This window comes from Oncorhynchus keta, chromosome 27 (genome assembly GCF_023373465.1).
Source record: "Oncorhynchus keta strain PuntledgeMale-10-30-2019 chromosome 27, Oket_V2, whole genome shotgun sequence".
In the NCBI taxonomy this organism is placed as follows: domain Eukaryota; kingdom Metazoa; phylum Chordata; class Actinopteri; order Salmoniformes; family Salmonidae; genus Oncorhynchus; species Oncorhynchus keta.
The window spans coordinates 9,641,415-9,666,414 of record NC_068447.1 but is presented as its reverse complement, the minus strand read 5'-3'; the positions used below and the strand labels follow the sequence as shown (position 1 = coordinate 9,666,414).

The 25,000-nt window shown below is 43.8% G+C and overlaps 1 protein-coding gene and 1 pseudogene across 4 annotated transcripts in view; one reads left to right on the top strand and one right to left on the bottom strand.

Annotated features, from left to right (window-relative positions):
• Positions 1 to 22,732, bottom strand: part of LOC118372845 (myelin transcription factor 1-like) — a 48,993-nt gene extending 26,261 nt beyond the window's left edge. Inside the window, exons 1-8 of one of the 4 annotated variants that reach the window (XM_052481598.1) lie at positions 18,778 to 19,073; positions 12,478 to 12,578; positions 8,221 to 8,278; positions 7,400 to 7,457; positions 5,092 to 5,122; positions 2,328 to 2,390; positions 410 to 756; positions 1 to 163 (exon numbers count right to left, since the gene is read on the bottom strand). The exon at positions 1 to 163 is cut by the window's left edge and continues 1,055 nt beyond it. In XM_052481598.1, the coding sequence (XP_052337558.1) occupies positions 1 to 163; positions 410 to 756; positions 2,328 to 2,390; positions 5,092 to 5,122; positions 7,400 to 7,457 (662 nt within the window). In that variant the 5' untranslated portion in view covers positions 8,221 to 8,278; positions 12,478 to 12,578; positions 18,778 to 19,073. Of the gene's footprint in view, positions 164 to 409; positions 757 to 2,327; positions 2,391 to 5,091; positions 5,123 to 7,399; positions 7,458 to 8,220; positions 8,279 to 12,477; positions 12,579 to 18,777; positions 19,074 to 22,244 lie in introns of those variants that run through there. The other 3 variants (XM_052481596.1, XM_052481599.1, XM_052481597.1) reach the window with 3 other exon arrangements.
• A 1,334-nt stretch (positions 22,733 to 24,066) lies between these two features.
• Positions 24,067 to 25,000, top strand: part of LOC127912610 (basic proline-rich protein-like) — a 23,087-nt pseudogene continuing 22,153 nt past the window's right edge.

The window sequence follows — 25,000 nt, the reverse complement described above, 5'->3', positions numbered from 1 at the left end:
TCGTGTGAGGTGGTCTCTGTGGTGTCGGGGACCCCGCCCAGGTGGAGTAGAGAGTTGGCTAGGATCTGGTGGTAGCTGGAGTAGTCCTCTCTCTTAGGCCATTCCCCCTCTTCAGCTTTGCAAGCTGTTTTACTAGATACCGGCTCAATGATCATACATTCCTCTGTGGGACAGGCAAGGGAGATATCAGTGAGTTCAACGGAGAGAACAGTGTGACACTAACTAGTCGTCATTACCATCAGCAGCACTGTCATGAGCATCATCCTCTCTGTCATCCATTATCTCCTGTACATTATCAGAATGACGTCATGGTTAATGATCAGTGACAGTTAATGTCATCACACAGCGTCACATAACTTCCTTCATTCTGATTCGCCGGTGGTGTGTGTTTACAGAGTACAGTTCATACCTTCATCTGCATCAGCTGCATCTGTGTTCTCCTCCTCTTCCTGATCTGTGTTCTCCCCCTCCTCTGTCTCCTTCTCCTGCCTTTCCTCCTGCTCCTCCTCGGTTTCTTCTTCGTGCTGTGGCTGTTCCTGGGTCAGCTCTTCTGTCTTCTCCTCCTTCTCGTCCTCCTCTTTCTCCTCCTCTTTGGCCTCCTCCTCTGCCTCTTCGCTGCTCCCATCACTGTCCATGCTGAAGCCCTCGTCCATGACCAGCTTTAGAGGGTGGGACTTCCTTTTAGAGGACGGCTGGTCCTGCTCTGCCTCAGCGTCTGCCAGACGTCGCTTCCTGGCCAAGGGGCAGCCCAGCACACTGCATGGGGAGAGAAGTGTTGAGGAGAGAGGGAGAAGGGAGTGTTGGGGAGAGAGAGGGTGTAAGGGAGAGGGGGAGAGAGGGGTATTGGGGAGAGAGAGGGAGGGAGAGAGGGAGAGAGGGGTGTTGAGGAGAGAGAGGGAGGGAGAGAGGGAGAGAGGGATGTTGGGGAGAGAGAGAGAGAGAGGGGTGTTGGGGAGAGATGGAGAGAGGGAGAGAGGGGTGTTGGGGAGAGATGGAGAGGAAGAGGGGGTTTGGGGAGAGAGAGGGAGAGGAAGGGGGGTTGGGGAGAGAGGGGGAGAGTTGTTGGGCGGACAGGGGTGTTGGGGGATAGGGATAGAGAGGGAGAGAGGGGTGTTGGGGGGACATGGAGAAAGGTATAGAGGTGTAATGTTATAGAGAGAACCCTGAGGGGTGCATCTCCAGTAATGAGCACCAAAAATATAAACTTCATGCATAACAAAACAAAATGAAACCACACAAACATTATTCAAATCATTCCAATAACAAAAACGTGAGTTAAAAATGACATGGGGATGAATAATGGAGCAATGCAGAGTGTCCTATGCCCTGAGGAGGGTGCTGTGCTCACTCAAACATTACAACCACAGCCCTCACCTAGAAAACAGAGCGAGTGGAGGGAATCTGTAAACCCAGTTCATCAGAAAATTGGTTCTTGAATGAATACACATGTAAATAAAGACAATTTGTCTGATTCTTTCCAATAAGCTGTAGTCACAACCCAGTGAGCGGCCCAGGGTCTACAGGGGCCCTCTGGGTAAGACAGAGTGTCAAACAGGGACATATCAGGACTGTTCTGAGACCCAGGAGAGCTGGGATCTGGAGGATAAAGGCTGAGGGCTGGGGGCTGAGGGCTAAGGGTGGGGGTGGGACTGGGGCTGGGGCCTGAGGGCTGGAGGCTGAGGGCTGAGGGCTGGGGCTGAGGGATGGAGGCTGGGTGCTGGGGTCTGAGGGCTGGGAGCTGGGAGCTGAGGGCTGGGGGATAAAGGCTGAGGGCTGGGGGCTGAGGGCTGGGGGCTGAGGGCTGGGGGCTGAGGGCTGGGGCTGAGGGCTGAGGGCTGAGGGCTGAGGGCTGGGGGCTAAGGGCTGGGGGCTGATGGCTGAGGGCTGAGGGCTGAGGGCTGGGGGCTGGGGGCTGGGGGCTGGGGGCTGAGGGCTGAGGGCTGAGGGCTGGGGGCTGAGGGCTGAGGGCTGAGGGCTGGGGGCTGGGGGCTGGGGGCTGAGGGCTGGGGGCTGATGGCTGAGGGCTGATGGCTGGGGGCTGAGGGCTGGGGGCTGAGGGCTGGGGGCTGAGGGCTGAGGGCTGAGGGCTGGGGGCTGAGGGCTGGGGGCTGATGGCTGAGGGCTGATGGCTGGGGGCTGAGGGCTGGGGGCTGAGGGCTGGGGGCTGAGGGCTGAGGGCTGGGGGCTGAGGGCTGAGGGCTGAGGGCTGAGGGCTGAGGGCTGAGGGCTGGGGGCTGAGGGCTGAGGGCTGGGGGCTGAGGGCTGAGGGCTGAGGGCTGAGGGCTGAGGGCTGAGGGGGTACAGTAGGTGGGGGTTGTCTGCCCTACCTTCTGTGTCGTGAATATCTCCCACTGATGTGGCCAGAGCCATTGCATCCAGGGGTGGGGCAGCTGAATGGAGTCAAAGATACATTACAGATTTTACGCATTTTGTCCCTTGGAGAATTGAAAATAATTGAAGTGAAAGAATTAAAAGGTAGTAAAAAAATGAATAAAAATAACGATAAACAAACAAAAAACAAATTAACAAACACACACACACACACACACAAACACACACACACACAAACACACACACACACACACACACACACACACACACACACACACACACCTAGATAACACAAACACACACACCAGGGATGCAAACTAGAAACCTTTCTGCGTTTTGATTCCAAAATAGGTAACCTATGTGATTTGTGTAGATCACTACTGGCTGTACGCGAACTGCACGTGCTCTGGAAAGACAGCGGGAGAGTAGGAAAGGCCGTTTGTCAGTTACAGCAACGAGTCCCCTGAACTATAACGGAGAGGTCGGTGAGAGGCCTGACCACGGAGACCGGGGGTTGAGAATGTGATGAAGCAGTACTTCATGAGTTGTAGCCTGAAAAACAACTAGCATTTGGAAAGTTTGAGGTGAGGGAGAAAGTGTGGTGGAACAAGAATTGTTAACAGTATCTTGCTAGCTGGATCAAATTCTCTGTTGGCTCGTCAGAGAAATGTTGAGCAACATTAGCCAACTTAACTGATCAAATAATTTAGTTTTTGGTGTGAAAATTAGCTGGCTAATAAAGTCAGACAGCTAGCTAGCTAACGTTACAACATCAGATGAGCTAACGTTAGTAACTTAACCAATTCACTATAGTATTAACTGGTATATGACTCCTTGCCATTCCTCAAGTTATAACGTTAGTTGCTTACTGGACCTTGGCAATATGTGTGAAATGTTAACTAGTTAACTAGCTAACGAACAAACTACTATCTATGAACTGATCATTCCCCTCTACAGTATGTGGTTAATTTTCAGAATGAGAGAATTAGGTGAAAATGAGGCGTTGCTTGTTAAACAAGTGGATTCGGGGATGGAGTGTAGCTGGAGCTGGAGCTGGCTTAAACTGGACGCCACTATAGAGGTGAAAAGAACACAACACAGTTTCCCTCTTCCTCACTTCTTCAATACCGTGGATTAAAAGGGGAAGGCCAGGTGTTACTCTCTGCCTGAAAGAGATCAATTATGCCAACAAATGTCCACAGGCAGAAAGTGTACAACGTAATAATGTGCAGTGTAGCCCAAAGATATTGCTTTTGTTGTGTTCAACTTTGACAGTAACACTTGCGTGTGTGTGTGTGTGTGTGTGTGTGTTCTTCAAATGATTTTATTTGAATGCTTTTATGGTTTTTGTGGAAAATGTTGCATGCTGAATGCTAACGCTAAATGCTACGCTAAATGCTACGCTAAATGCTACGTTAGCCATCAATACTGTTACACAAATGCTTGTTTTGCAATGGTTGAGAAGCATATTTTGAAAATCTGAGATGACAGTGTTGTTAACAAAAGGCTAAGCTTGAGAGCAAATAGATTCATTTAATTTCATTTGCGATTTTCATGAATAGTTAACGTTGCGTTATGGTAATGAGCTTGAGGCTGTAGTCACGATAACGGATCCGGGATGGCTCGACGCAAGAAGTTAACACACACAGACTGATCATGTAGATCATATTCTTTGTTGTTTAATTAGTTCAAATCTGTATTTCCCCCTAACAGGGATTTATTACATGTTTCAGTGCAACTAAATAAAAGGGTCACCTTTTTGGGTCTTCACCAGTTAGCATCCCTGACACACACACACACACACACACACCTAGATAACACACACACTCACACCTAGATAACACACACACACATACATGCACTCTCACACCTAGATAACACACACACACACACACCTAGAAAACACATACACACACTCACGCCTAGATAGCACACACACACATACATGCACTCTCACGCTTAGATAACATACACACACACACACACACACACACACATAGATAATACAAACACACAATATCACACACTCACACACAAAGACATGCAGGTGGTATTAACCAAGGACAAATGTGGCACCCATCAAGCTGACCATTCCCATTTCATGTGATAGTGATCCCGCCAGGCGTTTTGTCATTTCCTCTCAGCTACAGGGCCGCAGCGAATTCTCATTAACTTCTCTCCGCAATCGTATTTATTACTTCAATTATCCATATTATTACTTTTACTTATTAAAATGCTGCATTTGAAATGAAGACGCAAGCCTCTCCAACACGTCAAGGGGTTTTTTTTGAGTTTGAGAAGTGAAGGGAGATAAATGATAAAGAATGAAAAACTATCTGGGGAGTGTAGACGATGTAGTCATGACTAATGAGGTTCATTAGCCCCTATACAGGTCATGCTCATTGGGGGAGGAAGAGGAGGTGGAGGAAGAAGATGAAGGCTAAGGGTTTCTGTTTCACTTCAGTATGTTAGAGGGGTTAAACGTTGGACCATGAAGTAAATGATGGACGATATTGATAGCATCATCTGACAGGAAAAAAAAATCCACTGAGTGATTATGGGTATTCTGATCATTCTTATCCCTGGGGACAAGTCTTCTGTATTACTGCTCTGAATGACTGACATGTCCTTTATTTTTGTCAGAAATGTGCAATACGACAAACAAAAAAACAAACAAGGCTTCAGTATAATGTTTTCTGTTAGAGAGATACAAACTAGAGAGACAAGCAACATAGAAGAAGACAGTCTTGTGTTTCTTACCTCAGCTCTTGTCCAACAAGCTCTATAGGAACTATAGGTGCGGTAAGAGAGGAGAAATAAATGATTGTGAATACAAAGGTGAAAGAGCTTTCTGAAAGCTGCACTGCAGAAGGAACGACAATCAATACGAATCCCAGGAGGCCTCTTCACAGACATATACATGACTGCATTATCAGGAGAACCCTTCACAGAAATATACATGACTGCATTATCAAGAGGACCCTTCACAGAAATATACATGACTGCATTATCAGGAGGACCCTTCACAGAAATATACATGACTGCATTATCAAGAGGACCCTTCACATAAATATACATGACTGCATTATCAAGAGGCAACTTCACAGAAATATACATGACTGCATTATCAGGAGGACCCTTCACAGAAATATACATGACTGCATTATAAAGAGGCCTCTTCACAGAAATATACATGACTGCATTATCAGGAGGACCCTTCACAGAAATATGCATGACTGCATTATCAAGAGGCCTCTTCACAGAAATATACATGACTGCATTATCAAGAGGCCTCTTCACAGAAATATACATGACTGCATTATCAAAATACCTCTTCACAAAAATATACATGACAGCATTATCAGGAGGACCCTTCACAGAAATACACATGACTGCATTATCAAGAGGACCCTTCACATAAATATACATGACTGCATTATCAAGAGGCCTCTTCGCATAAATATACATGACTGCATTATCAAGAGGCCTCTTCGCAGAAATATACATGACTGCATTATCAGGAGGACCCTTCACAGAAATATACATGACTGCATTATCAGGAGGACCCTTCACAGAAATATACATGACTGCATTATCAAGAGGCCTCTTCACAGAAATATACATGACTGCATTATCAAGAGGCCTCTTTACAGAAATATACATGACTGCATTATCAAGAGGCAATTTCACAGAAATATACATGACTGCATTATCAGGAGGACCCTTCACAGAAATATACATGACTGCATTATCAAGAAGCCTCTTCACATAAATATACATGACTGCATTATCAAGAGGACCCTTCACAGAAATATACATGACTGCATTATAAAGAGGCCTCTTCACAGAAATATACATGACTGCATTATCAAGAGGCAATTTCACAGAAATATACATGACTGCCGGGGCGGCAGCGTAGCCTAGTGGTTAGAGCGTTGGAATGTTGCGAGTTCAAACCCCCGAGCTGACAAGGTACAAATCTGTCGTTCTGCCCCTGAACAGGCAGTTAACCCACTGTTCCCAGGCCGTCATTGAAAATAAGAATATGTTCTTAACTGACTTGCCTGGTTAAATAAAGGTAAAATTAATTATCAGGAGGACCCTTCACAGAAATATACATGACTGCATTATCAAGAGGCAATTTCACAGAAATATACATGACTGCATTATTAGGAGGACCCTTCACAGAAATATACATGACTGCATTATAAAAAGGCCTCTTCACAGAAATATACATGACTGCATTATCAGGAGGACCCTTCACAGAAATATACATGACTGCATTATCAAGAGGCCTCTTCACATAAATATACATGACTGCATTATCAAGATACCTCTTCACAGAAATATACATGACTGCATTATTAAGAGGCCTCTTCACAGAAATATACATGACTGCATTATCAGTTTAGTTATCATAATTGTGAAATTAAAAAATAAATGTCAGATATCCGTTAAAAATACTGCAATTCTTTCAGGTGAATTCATTGAATTGAAACAATGAATCATAGTCCTCAGTCAACACCACTATCAGTTTATTACTCAAGGAGGAACCAATAGGGTGTCAGCAATAGAGCAGATTGTAGGTCTCATTGTCGCTATTGGATAGAAAAACTCTGCAGAACACAGTCACAGCTCCAATTACAGATGCATTAATCTGGTGTCAGAAGGCCCAGAGTAAGAGGATACCTAAAGAGCACTCAGTCAGCATCCCTCTCTCCCCATAGTCAGGCCTATGCATTTCTCTGCAGTCAGTTTCTGTCTGTTTCATCATTCAGTACGGTGGGTATCTATCTATGAAGGAGATGGACCCCTGACTGCGTTCTGAACGCGAACCGTGCTCTCTCTCTCTCTCTCTCTCTCTCTCTCTCTCTCTCTCTCGGATCAGTCCACTCAGCACGAGCTGAGACCTGCCAGGTAACAATGGCTAGCGGACCAGCACTACTGGACAAGACATATTTTTAGAGAGGAAAGCTGTGGACTAGCACCTTTTAGGGAAATCTGCCTTGGCTGTAAAATAAGAGAAAAGAGGACAAACTCCTCCTTGTGGCATGAGAGCTGAACTCACCTCTGATTCCCTTGGAGCGTGTACGTGTGCTTCGCTTGTCATCACTCTCCACACTCATCTGTCACAAAGGAAAGAGGTCACAGAGAGTCAGGACATTGCTTTTAATGGGAGAGGGAAATTATATAAGAATAACAACCGTTACAGACTAACACCCACTCACGAGCTACAGTTCATATACATGTCTACTTACATGTATACAAATATAATGTAAATATAATGCAGACAACCTTTTATGATACAGTGCAACCACAATGCACTAGTTATGGACGCAAGATGAAGCCCCATGCATTCACAATTAAACACAAATACACTTATATAGACAAACAAAACCGCACAGGCAGGCATACAAATAGATTATATATTTTTTCTTCTGGAAAATGCACTTCCCCCTCGCTCTCTCTCTCTCTCCCCCTCCCTCTCTCTCCCCCCTCACTCTCTCTCCCCACTCCCTCTCTCTCCCCACTCCCTCTCTCTCCCCCCTCCCTCTCTCTCCCCACTCCCTCTCTCTCCCCACTCCCTCTCTCCATCTCTTTTCCCATTGCTGGTTAACCTGAGACAGAAGAGTTGCTGGAGGTTAAAATAAACCTTGAGCACCAGGAAGAACATTTCTACTGTACCAATGCCCTCTTACTCAGTCCTCACACACAGAGAGAGAAAGAGAGAGAGAGAGAGAGAAAGAAAGAAGTGACAGTACATGAATCACCAGAACATTATAGTGAAAAGTGAAAATGTAAAAGACAAATAACAAATGCAGGGAGAGAAAAGAAACAGGTGTTTGTTTTGAAATTCTCCTCCAGAATCAGCCCTCTGCAACCACAAACCTGTCCGCTTCGCCACCCAGGACACTCCCCGCCTCTCTACTGCTGTTATTTCCAGCACCTGAGTGGATTGGAATAACAAAATAGGTAATATGCAATGCCTACATACATGAGGGCATGGCTTGTAAGCAAAGGGAATGGTAATCATAACTGTGCTGCCTGACCATAGTATTTTATTTCACCTTTATTTAACTAGGTAAGTCAGTTAAGAACAAATTCTTATTTACAATAAACGGCCTACCCCGGCCAAACCCAGACGACGCTGGGCCAATTGTGCGCCGCCCTATGTGATACAGCCCGGATTCAAACCAGGGACTGTAGTGACGCCTCTTGCACTGAGATGCAGTGCCTTAAACACGCTGCACAACTTGGGAGCCCCAAAATATAGTAGTAATATTAACAACAACAAAAACAGAACTGCTCAGAATCACTGTAATTGCTCTTTTAGGGACCCAGCGCTCCGGGTTCACCCGACTCAGTCCTTGCTTTTAAGGCACAAAAGAGCAGGTGTGAAGGCCCCCCCTCCCCCTTCACTACTGACCCCCAGCCACACCTCGCGGTACCACCGTTCCCGATTCCCCACTCAGCAGCCAGGCAGGCACACTCTAAAGCTATCAGATGCTTTTTTTTAGACACAATGGGAACATTAGCTTTGATTACTGAACTCTGGGTCTTTTATGGCCTGTCCCCCTGCGCTCTCCCCTGTCCTCTCCCCCTCCCCATGCTATCCCCTGTCCTCCCCCCTCCCCTCCCCCTCGCTTCAGCATTAGCTGCTTTGTCTCAGTCAGTGGTGAAGTTGGCAGGGCCACAGTGAATTCAAACATCTCTGTCTCTTTTTTCTCGTTCTTTTTCTGTGATTGGCAAAGGCACTTCCTGCTAATAGAGCTACTTTTTTGAAAAGGGAGAGGAGAGAGGGGGCATAAGAAGTGTGTTGTGTTTTTTTTTGGGGGGGAGCCCTGTGTTCTGCGTCTCGTGCTTATCCGGAGGTACAGGTGCAGTGTGGAGCCCGGGGCCCGGCCCCAGCCCTCCCTCCTCCCCTGGCCCCTGGGCTTTTGATCAGGCACTCACCCGCGCAACAAGCCGGCTTTGTGCCCCAAACTAAAGGGTGTAGTTTACTCTCTGTGCTCAACTCACGGGCCTGTGTGTGGCATAAGTGGAAAGTTTTACAGGGGATCAAAAAGCCACGAGAAGCTAATGAACACAGTTTGTTTTGTCTCTTTCACTGGACAGAAAATGGGGACTGTGTATTAGCCTAGCCTCTCCTTACTCTTCATGACCCATGTGACCCGGGGGGGGGGGGAAACAAATGAGGCAGCCCTAAAGAGATTCACTGTGTTGGCTGTGACTTATCAATGATGAGCCTGTACACACTTCGGTTTCTCCTGTCTCGTTTTCTGCCTCTGCTTCTTCCCACGTCGATAGTCATCACATGAATCAAACGGGATTGAAAGGAGCCCCTATTGCTTTCATGTTTGCAGTAACCATAGCTACACACATTTAAATAGGTAAGCACATCTGAGTTCAGTTTTTTATTTTATTTTATTCCACCTCATTAATTTTATATGAACACAAAGTCACTGAATGAATCCAGAGCGAAATGAGGCTGGCGATTCACCATATTTTCAAAGGGCTTCTTTTTTGAATGTATGTTCAAACCTATCCTTTGCCTGTGTTGTTTTTTTAATTACATTCTTTGAATCAGAAATGTATATGGTGCCCAGATGCTCTTTTCTCCCTGCAGCGAGAGAGGAGAAGGTGTGGGTTTTACCAGAGTAGCTCACGAAGGAGCGCTTTGCATCCCTACAGACTGTGTTACATTATCAATTATGTCCCTCTTTGTGTGCCGTACAGCCAGGAAGGCCATCTCTGCTCTGCATTCTGACAGCTATATGTAAATTGCTGGCTGGGGGCAATGACTTCACAGAGAAGGTCACCCCTCTTCCCCTGGTGCACATAAATCAGTCTTTTATTCATTTTCACGTTTACAAGCGGAGAGGGAACCAGGAGAGCCGCGTTCACTAGGCAACCAGCAAGGAAGACTGACATCTCCAAAATTACCTGCGGACAGCAACTGCCAATTAGAGAGGCCCGGGTTCCTGGACCAAGCAGTCACTACTACGTGTTGAGCCCCAGCCGGGCTCATTTGAATCATTCACACCGTGGAGGAGGAGGTACTACTAAAACCAACTGTGTTACACACTCATGAGTTGGTGTTTTATCAGACATCATCGCTCTCCATTCCTCATCTCTTACTCTGAGCGAAGTCTTTTCAGCACCGATTCCAATCCAGAACGAGGAAATCTGTTTGAAATTATTCACTGTTTCGATTTAAAGCATAGCTTGTAACTGCTACTCCACTTCAAGAAATCAAACCAAATCAATAAAAGCCATCCTTTCTGATGAACCCTGGCCTTCAGAGGGTAGCTAAACAGCTTTAACTAGACCCAGAGGACAACACCCCCCTCCTCTTCCTCTCCTTTCCCTTCATTCCTCCCTCCATCCCTCCACTTTGTTACATTTCGTCTTTATTACTTGTGCACCTTTGTCCAAACAGAATTCCGTTTTTCAGAAACAATTCCTCTCCAGCCCCACACTGAAACACATTGGCCAAAATGAAACATTAGATTTTTTTTTATGCATTAAGACTCTCAAAACATGAAATAAATGACACCAAATCAATGACCTCCGACAAAACATACACCTTGTTATCTAATCAAAAGTTATTTCAATCACTCGTTACACAATGGCCCAATAAATACTAACTACAACAATCAATATACCCTAACATGGTTAACCCTCTGCATGTCTGGGCCATTTGTTGATACTATAAGTATAGTATGCACCATAAAAGGCAAGTAAACATAACAGCATGGTCTGTATTATTTTGTCCCAAAAATTATTTTACCAAAGATGACCAATTCAGAAAGAATATCACTCAAGAATATCCAGAAACAAAAATCTTGAACCTTTTTCCATTTGTACTGAGAGCTGAACTCTCTTCCTCTATGGGTCCCTCTACCTCTCCTCTCCTTGACCTCTTACTCGGTCCACTCTTGCAAACAGAAACTCAGAGGTGACCTCTTTTATGCATGAATAAAGACTGATTGCTGACTGATACGTTTTGCACTCGTGCAGAAGAGGTTCACATTCATGGGAGTTATTTTCTATCATCTGTGACCAAATGTTTTCATGTTATTTGTCATGATTTACTAAACTTTTATAGAGAGATGTGTTTACTGTTTAGCAAAAATGTGCTTAGCATTTGCATGGTATGTGAAAGCAATGAGAGATGACTTAAAGCTTAACAAAGAAGAATACGGTTATGATGGAGATCAAGTGGACCCCAGTTTCATTAAAAGTGTCTTAGCAATCAAGAAAACTGTAATATGTGTATAAATTCAGGTTAAAATACAAAGTAAAACAAATATCCACACAGAGAGGAGCAGTCATAATAGTGGGAGAGAGAGCGAGAGAGAGAGAAAGAAGAAAGGGGAAAGAATGGAAGAAAGAAAGAAAGAAAGAAAGAAAGAAAGAAAGAAAGAGAGAGAAAGAAAAAAAGAAAGAGGGAAAGAATGAAAGAAAGAAAGAAAGAAAGAAAGAAAGAAAGAAAGAAAGAAAGAAAGAAAGAAAAAAAGAAAGAGGGAAAGAATGAAAGAAAGAAAGAAAGATTGGAAAGAAAGAAAGAAAGAAAGAAAGAAAGAAAGAAATAAGGAAAGAAAGAAATAAAGAAAGAAAGAGGGAAAGAAAGAAAGAAGGAAAGAGGGAAAGATGTTTTATTTTATGCTGATGAGGGGGAATATCGGTGAAAAATCAAAGCAGCTCAAGGACATCCTCTTGAGATGTTCTGTCTGATGTCAAAAACAAAATGCTCTAAAATGAACTCTGTGGAAGTAAAATGCTGAGCTTTGCTGAGCTGAGCTGAACTGTGCTGAGCTGTGCTAGGGCAGGGCTGGGCAGGCAGGAGAGAGGATTTGATGTGCTGTTTGATTTGTTTGCCTGAAGTGCACTGTCCAGCATGCTTGTCGAGCAACTCCCCCTCCTCCTCCACCCCCATCCTCCACCCCCTCCCCCTTCACTCCCCCTTGAACCTCCACCCTACCTCCTCCTCCCTCCTCCACCCCCCTCCTCCCTCCCCATCCTCCACCCCCCCCCCCACCCTCCTCCACCTCCCGCTCCACCCCCCACCTTCCCTTTTCCTTGTGCTGGGCGGTGTTGAAGTGCTCAGAAATCAGAAATAAAGTGCTGTGCTCTGTAACTCACTTTGATTGGTCCGCTCTGCAGTCTCTGTGCGGGCTGGCAGCGGCTGATCCTCTCGCCTCGCGTCCACCGCTGATTCAGGAGCTCACCCCGAAACTCATTTTCTGAACCAGCCAAAAGAGAGGGGGGTCAATATGGGAGAAAATAAGAAAGAGTCATTTTAAATAACAGCACAAGCAGAGAAACGGAGGAGGAGGAGGGGTGGGAGGAGGAATAGGGTAAAGAGGGTGAGGAGGAGGAGGAGGGTGATGGAGAGTGGGTGGGGGAGGTAGAGGGTGATGGGGAGGTAAAGGCTGATGGATAGGAGAAGGGGGAGGGGGAAGGTGATAAAGAGGAGAAGGAGGAGGGGGAGGGAGAGGAGGTGGGGGACGGTGATGGAGGCTGATGGAGAGGTGAAGGGGGAGGGTGATGGAGAGGTGAAGGGGGAGGGTAGTTTGGGACGGGGTGGGGCAGGGTAGTTTGGGACGGGGTGGGGCACTCAAACATACACAAGGCACTAAAGAAACAGAGCACACACACACACGTCAGTATGCCCCCAAAGTGCCCCAGCTGGAGTCTCTGTCAGTCTGATATTCGAATCAATCACATTTGTATTGAGCTTTTCAGTAGTTGGGTGCATATGAGCAAGGTGGGGGGAGGGGGTCAGTAAATAATGAATCATCCATAAATCAAGAGCTTTTTTCTATTTTTTTTCATCAAGGTAATAGCTATTCCATTCATCACACATTACGGAATAGAAACAAGCTAAACTATTATTTAAAAAACGGTTTCTAGTTTTTGGAGCTATGATTGAAATGATTGATCCACTGTGGAACTGTCCACAGACATGTGGTTCTGAAGTGTCTTAAATGATGAGAGCATAGACCTTCACAGAATGTGAAGGAAAAAAATGATTTGAGAAAAAAATATCAAACTGTCACAGCTCACTAATGAAACCCTGACCTGCAAACATGTAAGATAATGCAAATCTGTACAAGACTACTCTTATTGTCTTCAATGTGGCCAGAGGGTAAATAAACTAGCACCCAACCACCCTGTTCCTAGCACCAAACCACCCTGCTCTTAGCACCAAACCACACGGCTCTTAGCACCAAACCACACTGCTCTTAGCATCAAACCACCCTGCTCCTAGCATCCAATCACCCTGCTCCTAGCATCAAACCACCCTGCTCCTAGCACCAAACCACCCTGCTCTTAGCACCAAACCACCCTGCTCTTAGCATCAAACCACCCTGCTCCTAGCACCCAATCACCCTGCTCTTAGCATCAAACCACCCTGCTCCTAGCACCCAACTATCCTGCTCTTAGCATCAAACCACCCTGCTCCTAGCACCCAACTACCCTGCTCTTAGCATCAAACCACCCTGCTCCTAGCACCCAAACACCCTGCTCCTTACACCCTCCTGCCCTGTCTCCTCTCTCCCAATCTGGTGAATTTCCTGAGCAGTGAGTGTCTGTCCTGAAGTCCCATCTGTCTCTACCCGGGCATGGGGACTGAGACCTGCAACCAGAACTCCTACAGAGAGGGAGTGGCACAGCCTGGCACGGCCTGGCATGGCACAGCCCAAGTCAACCGAACTGTTCCACAACTAAAACACACTCAGACTCTTTTTGTCACCTGTATCAATTTTTATTTTCTCTCCACCGCTTTCCATCTTCTCAACTTTTCAACTTCCTCCTATCTTCTCTTTCCTGAACCTCTTACCGTCTGTTTAGTTAAGTAATGAATGCAGTGACATAACATGAGCTGTTATATAAACATATAGGAGTATCAGTCACAGCCCACTCCATGTCTCAGAGATAGCAGACAGACAGCACCTATCCTACAGTCACAGCCCAGTCCACATCTCAGAGATAGCAGACAGACAGCACCTATAGTCACAGCCCAGTCCTCGTCTCAGAGCTAGCAGACAGACAGTGAGAAAACAAAAGGCTGTTTCCATGTCAGAGCAGTCCCGAGCTCCCCCTCTTCCTTAACCCACCTCCCTCCTCCCCCCCCCCAGCACAACACAGCACAACCCAACGCACCCCAACACAGCACAGCACAACCCAACGCACCCCAACACAGCACAGCACAACCCAACACAGCACATCACAACCCAACGCACCCCAACACAGCACAACCCAAAAGCACCCCAGCACAACCCAACCCAACGCACCCCAGCACAACCCAACCCAACGCACCCCAGCACAACCCAACCCAACGCACCCCAACAAAATGCTTCTTTATCAACTTTCCTTCCTCCTTACAAAAGTGATGACAACAATAACACTGTTCATCTCTATCTCAGTTAAAATCAAAGGGCTTTATTGGCATGGGGAAACATACAGAGAGCTCCAAAAGTATAGGGACAGTGACAATAGTTGTTGTTGTTTTGGCTCTGTACTCCAGCACTTCAGGTTTGAAATGATACAATGACTAGGAGGTTAAAGTTGCAGACTGACAGCTTTAATTTGAGGGTATATTCATCCATATTGGATGAAATCGTTTAGAAATTACAGCAATATTTGTACGTATTCCCTCCATTTTAGAGGACCAAAAGTATTGGGACAAATTCACTTATATGTGTATTGAAGTAGTCAAAAGTGTAGTATTTGTTCCCGTATTCCCAGCACACAATGACTACTTCAAGCTTATGACTCTACAAACTTGCTGTTTGATTTGGCTGTCATTTCAGGTTATTTTGTGCCCAATAGAATTAATGGTAAATAATGTATTGTGTCATTATGGAGTCACTTTTATTGTATATACGAATAGGATTCAACACTTCTACATTAATGTGGATGCTACCGTGATTACGGATAATCCTGAGTAAATTGTGAATAATGATGAGTGAGAAAGTTACAGACGCACAATGCTAACCTCCCTGATATTGTAATTGTGAGAGATTAGAATGTTTTTGGGGTATGATATTTCTGCATCTATAACATTCTCCCTCGTCATATCTAATCCTGTAGTCAATAATAACTAAGGAGTAGAAAAGCAGGAGATCAGGCGATGTTCACTGTGAATTCAATTACTGCCATCTAGTCATTTAGTAGTGAGAGCGATGAAAAGTTGACAATGAATTGGTTGTCAGGTGACGTTCATTTCAGAGACAGTAGAGAAAGGCAAGTGAAGGAAAATGTACAATGACTGAAGGAATGAAAATACAATATTCAACTGGGGGGACATGGCCTTTTCAAATCGCAAAGATGTATATATTTTTTTCCAGGATTGAGACAAACTCAGACAAATCACATTTAGCAGAAAAAAAATATGGGGTAATAACGTTTGGGGGGAGATTGGAGCAAAGAAAGATACTAAATCCATAGTTAGATTAAATACCAGAGTATGCTGTTACAATAATCCAAAATGGGCCAGCTGTACACCCCTGGTAGAGTTAAGCAGGATTTAGAGATAACTTTGTATGATTACTGGCGACCTAGACAAGGCTCTTAACAAAAGTGGAGAAATGATAAGTTCTGTGCAAACATAAAAGCATACTAGCTGCACGCACATATTACTAACAACAACAACAATAATAATAATCCATTCATGAAAATTATTAATGTATAAAGTAATTTAATCTTACTAAATGTAATATGGATTTTTAAAAATGTACATTAAACTATTAATATTCGATAGAAATTGTCAAGAATAGACCGTTCCAGAAGGTCAAAATCAAACAGACCTTTTACAGACAGTAGACGAAACTAATAAAATAATGCTTGTCAGAATGAGACAAAGTGCCTCTGGGAAGGACACTGGGTCTCCCACAGAGGAAGCAGTCTGAAGGACATCACAGCTCCATGGGAACCAGGTTTGGGAGGAGCCATAAGGAAACCATAAACAACAGGAGAGATCGAGCCATACTCATTCGATATTCTGAAACTTTTACCGCTTTCTTTTTTTTACAGTTATGATATGGGCTCAACGAGAACAGCTCTGCGCCTGAAAGCCGCTGTTGACGGTGTTAAAAGCCTCTTGATACATGCTGAAAAGACTGTTGTTAATAAGACTTCATTACTAAAGAATTAAAGTATGTTCCTAATCATGCCACATTCAGAGTTATCATTTCTGAAGGCACACTTGCTTAATATCATGTCGGTATCGCATACAAAAAGAGTCTGGGGTCTTTTAGAGTAGATTTTAGTTCTAAAATGACCATACCGGAATACTCCTACTGCTTAACAATCATAATTCCAAGGTTGTTGTTATAAATGGCACTTCTCTCTATATTGACTGCTTGGACGACCCTGACCCTTGGCTCTATCGCTCAGATTTCTGATATGCTTTGAATGACGAGGGCGCAATTTGGCCCAGCTGCTCCTCTCGCCGTGTTTATATCACTCCCCTCTTCATTGATCCCGTGGCACCTGCTGCCAGCACCACGGGCGATGGGAGCATTTCAACTCCTGACAAGAGTTCAATCAGCATCCAGGATCCAAACTTAGATTCAAATATACCGTTTTATATTAACAAATATTAATATTAATAAATCAAACAATCAAAGCTTTACTAGTTTATACGAGGTCTATGAAATATAATACTATATAAAGCAATTAAAAACACAGGATACTCTTTAATTATTATCTTCAAAAAAATATTTGTCGCGCATGTATTTAGGCTTACTATAAATTGTGTAAAAGTAGCCTAAAATAAACTAGGCTATTTGGCTATTACAGAGAAAAGAAACACACTGTAGATTATCTCTGTCTGTATATATAAATATATATATATATATATAAGTGATCTACTACCATTTGCAATTTCGTTATAATAAACTTAGACATTGGTGCCCACATCAATATGCCACTGCGATAGCAGAGTAACTCAAATATAATATTTTATTCGACTGAGTTATAATGTTCACTATAGGACTGGTAGTATAGTTGCTTTGTGGCAGCAAAGCACCCCCTCATAGAAAAGTATCGATACTGATAATAGATAGTAGTAGCAGTCAGGTTGTAAAGCATGCGGTCGTTCTCGGGAGATACCAGCATATTTACTGTAGGCCACAGCAGTTCAAACTTTCGACCAGAGGACATGTTTTCATAATGGCCTTGAATTTCATTCTCATCCTCCATCTTAGGCGCAGGTGCTTTGACAGTCCGCATGGCCATCAAAGCAGAGAGCAGCTTAATTCCAAACAACATGCCATACACTGACTCAAACCAGATCAGTACGAAAAGCGAAAGTAAACATAGCAGACAGAAACCCGGGTGATAATAGATTTTGGAACGGGCACGTTGAGTGTTACCGGACTTTCAAATCAAAAATAACATTATACGGAGTTTTATCTGCGCATCTGACCAAGGACGCCTGACATTTGAAAGGAGCATCTCTGTTTTCTGCTGCACATCAAATGGCCACCCCGCCTCTTTCCTCCTCCGTCCATACGCTTGGCTGGGACTCCTGTGCAACGCAGATTGTTCGACCTTAATTACACACAGCCATATGGAACTAACAAACTCCCAGTAAAGCGAGTTTGGCTAAATAATTCACTGGATAGTCAGACAGAATAAAATCGACAAAATAGTGATAAAAACATTGACGTGGTCAACTGCGTAATAGCGATTGATGAATCTCGAATCTATTTAAAATACGAAGTGATGTCAAAGCAAAGGATATACATTGAAAGAGCGCGATGCACATTCACCACAAACAGCGGTGTTTCGAGATCAATGCAGATTTACGTTTGTTTTAAGAGTTGGTTTGCAAGAAACACAATGACTAACTATACGCACACAAGCAGAGTCACAGCTAAAAGTGCGAAAATATCAGCGAGATTATAGAGAGCGCCATAGTTGATTCATTTGGACTACTCGCTATTATTTTGTATGCTAAATAGATATCCGTTTCTGTTTTAATAAAGGCTTATTCTCCCAAATACAGTAATGTCAACAAATAGCCCATACACGTCAGATTGTGGAAGCCTAATTGCCTCGCCGAGGAAATATCATTGCAGGAAAGAAGGTACAGATACACTGTTACACAAAGGCCATATCCTGATCCTAAAAAAAGTAAGCCTTGATTGCAAAGGGCAGGTACATCCTATAAACCCAGAAACATAAACTACAAACTGTGAAATATGACAAATAAAGCACTATCAAGTCACCGTCACATTCACTCCATCCTCCTTGGGTACCAACTCCAAATGCAGGATACCAACGATGCTGAAGCGAACGGCGATACAAATAGTGTCACATTAAAGTTGTACAAAACCATGTATACATTGGTTTTTATACATTTTCAGTTGTTAATTATTTTTTTATTTTTTTGTAGACTACGCAAAGTGAACAATAATAATTTGTTATTACCTGAATCTCTAAATATTCCCTTAGGATTTTCCCTATACGTCTTCCTCGTGTTTTGGGGTGAGTTCAGTTCGTTGTCAAGTAGTTTGGTGGACGATGTCCTCAGTCACAGCTAAAAAAAATAAAACATATTCTAGTCCGGTAGCCTATAATATCCAGATGTCGATCAGAGAAAACGCGAGCGCAAGACGGCCTCCTGACTAGGGCGACAGCGCCGAGCTCCAGATCAAGGCGTTAAATGTTACTTGTTTGTAAGCAAAAACATGGCTTCATTTGCCTTTGTCAGCGAGAAATCGTAATATTGACTTACCTTTCCCACATGAGCCATTGTCCCCCCCTCCCGCCATCCCACCCCTTTCCGCCCTTTGCCATGACATCACGGAAGCTGTAGTAAAACCGAGCGCATCAGATGGGCAGGGCTTTAGGTAGCCCCACTATAATTCAATGGGCATGTATAGACTACGCTCTCTCTCTCTCCCTCTCTCAAACACACACACACACACACACACACACACACACACACACACACACACACACACACACACACACACACACACACACACACACACACACACACACACACACACACACACACACACACACACACGCACACACCACTATTATTTAGTCGAAGAAAACATTTTGATTAGCATATTTAAAAAACATATATATATATATATATATATATATATATATATATATATACAGTATATTCGATTTAAATAGCATAGTAATGAACAATTCTTACAAATCTATATAATCCGATACTCTTTCTATCAAGGTGGATATACTGGCTTTACAATGGAACAACCAATACCAGAATGAGCTCATTTTCCGCCTAGAGATATATCTTTGATACTCCATAAAAGCATGCATATTTTACAGTTGTCATCTACTCCCCCCACACACTACTCATTGGAGGTGGTGCTGTGCAATAACTCACACAATGGACATTTCTGGGGCCGGGAATTTATATATGCCCATAGTATGTATTGCTTGGGATGACAGAATCTGATCATTTGTTCGTTTCGAGTACATAAGTAAGTCTCCGTGGAAAATAGCAATAGGCTATAGTTAGAAACTTTAACGGAACAAAATAGTGTTGTAAAAAAAACATGATTGAAATTCAAATAATTCTAACACATGATGATAAAATGTCAATTTCTATCACATAAAATGTATATCTTGAGTGAAACTTTGCCACATGCAGTAACGTATTAATAATGGTGATTGCAGCATTCTTGTGGCAGTGATTCAATAATGGGCCTATTTCTGTGTGGGCCACTTGCCATGGATAACATTCTGCAAATAGAGACCTGTAAATATTATAGCATTTTACAACTTGGAATCAGTCCCAAATGTTGCATACACCGTGGTTTTTCGTTTGCTGTTTGGAACCATTAGTGAAAATGACAACCATACATTACAAGCCATTTGAGAATAGTCCCCACAAATGGCTTCTTTTATCTCGTCTCTCCACAACGGGCACGTAAGGGAATATTCAAAAAGCCAACCTTCAGCTTTCAGAAATTCTATTAAATTCTTATCTCTTTGCAGCAGGCAGTTTTTTTTTTTGCAATCCCATTGTTATGCATTGGAGCTGAAATCAATCACTGGCGTAGCGCACGCCGCATCACTATGATTTCAGTTGTGCGGCTCAGAGCAAGGCGCTAGTCAACACAACAGCCTCAACAATCGAGTAAACAAAAGACAGAAACAAAAATCCGCTTCGCCACCCGTGATCCGAGAAATACACTCCTGAGAAAGCTCATGAGAAGCCAGGTGAAGGCACACCGCTGAAGTGTATGTGTGTGACACAATCTACCCTTTGAAACGATTTTAAGAATCACATTGCTGAAAAAACACACACACACATACACACACACACACACACACACACACACACACACACACACACACACACACACACACACACACACACACACACACACACACACACACACACACACACACACACACACACACACACACACACACACACACACACACACACACACACACACACACACACAGCAAAAAGGCTACAGTAAGTTTGAACTTGTCCTGTATGACTTCAGGACCCCAGATAGATCGTTTTCCTGTTCGCCCTCTATAGTTTCAGGACCTTGGACAGCAGTGCGTGCTCAATAGGTTTCTTCTGTAAAACTCACCGAATAGAATTGTCTTTCCAGCATAGGACAGGCTTGACAACATATCTTTGGGGCTACATCTTGCAACAACGGCTAAACTACTTTAGTCTATTGATGTGCACAATATTAGGCCCATCAGTGTATAGCCTAAATATGGCTTCATATACATTTCCTATCATAACGTACCAATACACGTGACTGATTCGACTAGCCTAAGTAAATGTATTCCTTCAAAATAGCCCTATTCTGATAGCTTATGTTTGCATTATTCATACTGATACCCTAATCCAAACTTTTACTTTGTGTGCCCACGGTTTTATAGAAAACTGCCCCAAAAGTTTCGAGAAACAACTCCATTGTTTTTCCCAACTCAATGACCCCCCGAGTAGTTCTTCGGTTACCAGCTGGTAAACTTTGTTTTCTTCTAAAAACCGATTGCAAGCTCGTCAATGGTCTCGTCGCTCCAGACTACAATTAGTCCGGTGGCTATATTGTGACGGGCCCATGGTCAGTAAACATATTGCATATGGTGGCAGCTGAAGGGAGGAGGTGGAGAAGTCCCTCGACAGATGGAACAATCTGACAGACAACAAGAGAAAGTTTTAATATGCCTGAAGCCTGGGATGGCATTGTCCCCACGGTAGGTTACTGAGTCACACGTCCCCGGAGGATTAGACTGGCCTTTGTCTGGGGAAAGTCTTCTGGGGTTAGGGGGGTTTAGATTTCGGTTATTCGAAGGTTCATCGCATGTTTTAAGGAATATGTCGGCTTTTTATAAATAAAATATAATAATCTGTGAAATTGTGTATGTTTTGGTTTCATGAGCAAGAACCTGTCGTTTTAAAGTAGCAGAGGGCAAACATTTATCTCTGAGTAAATCAACTACATTTTCGGAATAATAAAAAGCAACGGTTTGAGTTGAATCAAAAAGTAATACCAGTCTTCTAGACTTTGTGGGCAGTATCATTTAGATTTTTAAAATTAAATAATTGTCACTATCATGTCCCCTATATGCCTTGGCAAAAAACAAAGACATTTAACTGAAAATGCAACAAAATAACAACATGACCCCAAAATGGCAGTTAGTAGCTACAGGACACAAACACATACCGAACAGTTCAGTAGGCTAAACGCATTATCAATACTATTTATTTGAGTTGTGTGCTACAGTGTCGCCCACTCTTACATTGGAACCTCGAAAATCACAAACAGCATTACTTTGTAGCCTGCATCACACAAACAACTCATTTTTAAAACACCTGTTCAACCCAAATACGGTACCTGTCAATATGAAAAATAATATTAGGTTACTATACTAACCTAGAAAAGTGCGACACAGCTTCATGTTTGCGGTCCCCTCCTGTCCCTCACGCGACTGTCAATTACTGAGATGTTAACTTCTCTGGAAAAAAAGTTGTAGTAAACTTTGTTCAACTTATACAGGGATGGGGAATGGGGCTATTGCAGTTAGCCCATGCCAAACCAATCAGATGGGGATGTGAAAAGAATTATATTTGACTGCTGCAAACTCCCTTAGCCAATCACAGCCGGTCACTCTCAGCTTTCAACACAAATGCTCAACGGCTTAAGAACTCTTAACACAAAGGACACTTGATACGCACGCCTGGTCTGGACAGACCACCACTACTGGGACTCAAATACTCTGCATTCTTTTATGGAAACTTTAGTTGTCAAAAACTTTTTAAAATGTAAATCTTGAACTTGTCTTTTTGAACAAGATCCTGTATATACTGTATATATAACCTAACTCACATATACTCAGATCTCAAGTATAAACAACATGGTAACACGCATCTGGTTTTATTTGTCTAAATAGCCCATCAAATTACAACTACCACAACAACAACTATGACAACAACAACCACAACATCAACAACAACTACCACAACAATAAAAACTACAACAACAACAACAACCACAACATAAACAACAACTACCACAACAACAACAACAACCACAACATCAACAATAGCAACTACAGCAACAACAACCACAACACCAACAACAACAACTACCACAACAACAACCACAACATCAACAACAACTACCAAAACAACAACGACAACTACCACAACAACTACCACAACAACAACCACAATACTAACAACAACAACTACCACAACAACAACCACAATACTAACAACAACTACCACAACAACTACCACAACAACAACCACAACAACTACCACAACAACTACCACAATACTAACAACAACAACTACCACAACAACAACCACAAAATCAACAACAACTACCACAATAACAACCACAACAACCACCACAACTTCAACAACAACAACTACCACAAAAACTACCACAACAACAAGAACAACCACAACAATGAACACCACAGCAACAACTACCACAACTTCAAAAACAACAACAACAACAACTCCACAACATCAACAACAACTACCACAACACCATCTACCACAACAAGAACAACAACTACCACAACAACAACTACGACAACAACAACCACAACATCAACAGCAACTACCACAACACCATCTACCACAACAAGAACAACTACCACAACAACAACTACGACAACAACAACCACAACATCAACAGCAACTACCACAACACCATCTACCACAACAACAACAGCTACCACAACAACTACCACAACAAAAACAACCACAATATCAACAACAACTACCACAACAAAAACAACCACAATATCAACAACAGCTACCACAACAACTACCACAACATCAACAACAACAACAACTACCACAACAACAACCACAACATCAACATCAACATCAACATCAACAACAACTACCACAACAACAACTACCAAACAAATTGCACAACCACAACATAAAAAAACAACTACCACAACAACTACTACAACATCAACAACAACTACGACAACAACAACCACAACATCAACAACAACTACCACAACTACCACAACAACAACTACCAAACAAATTCCACAACAATAACAACTACCACAACAACAACAACTACCACAACAATAACAACTACCACAACAACAACAACTACCATAACAACAACAACCACAACATCAACAACAACAACAACAACAACAACAACAACAACAACAACAACAACACCACCTCAACCTCAACCTCCACCATCACTACCACCACTACCACTACCACCACCACCACCAACTTAACCTCCACCATCACTACCACCACTACCACTACCACCACCACCACCAACTTAACCGCCACCATCACTACCACCTCCACCACTACCACCACCACTACCTCCACCTCCACCACCACTACAACCTCCACCACCACTACCGCCACCACTACCTCCACCTCCACCACTACTACAACCTCCACCACCACTACCAACTCCACCACCTCTACCACCACTACCACTCCACCAGCACTACCACCTTCACCTCCACCATCTCCACCACCACTACCACTACCACCTCCACCTCTACCACCACCTCCACCAGCACTACCTTCTGACCCCAACTTCCACCGTCACCACTACCTCAACCAACAGTACCTCAACCACCACCACCACCACCACTACCACCTCCAGCACAACCACCACCACCACCTCCTCCAACACCATCTCCACCACTACCTCCACCTCCACCACCACCACCTCCAGCACAACCACCACCACCTCCTCCACCACCATCTCCAACTCCACCTCCACAACCACCTCCACTACCTCCACCACCTTCACCACCACCACCTCCACCATTACTACCTCCACCTCCACCTCCACCACCACCACCACTACTACCTCCACCACTACTACCTCCACCTCCACCACTTCCACCTCCACCACCACCACCTCCACCACTACTACCTCCACCACCTGCACCTCCACCACCTCCACCACTACTACCTCCACCTCCACCACTACTACCTCCACTTCCACCACTACTACCTCCACCTCCACCACTACTACCTCCACCTCCACCACTACTACCTCCACCACTACTACCTCCACCACCACCACCTCCACCACCTCCACCAATACTACCTCCACCTCCACCATTACTACCTACACCTTCAACTTCACCACCTCCACCACTACTACCTCCACCA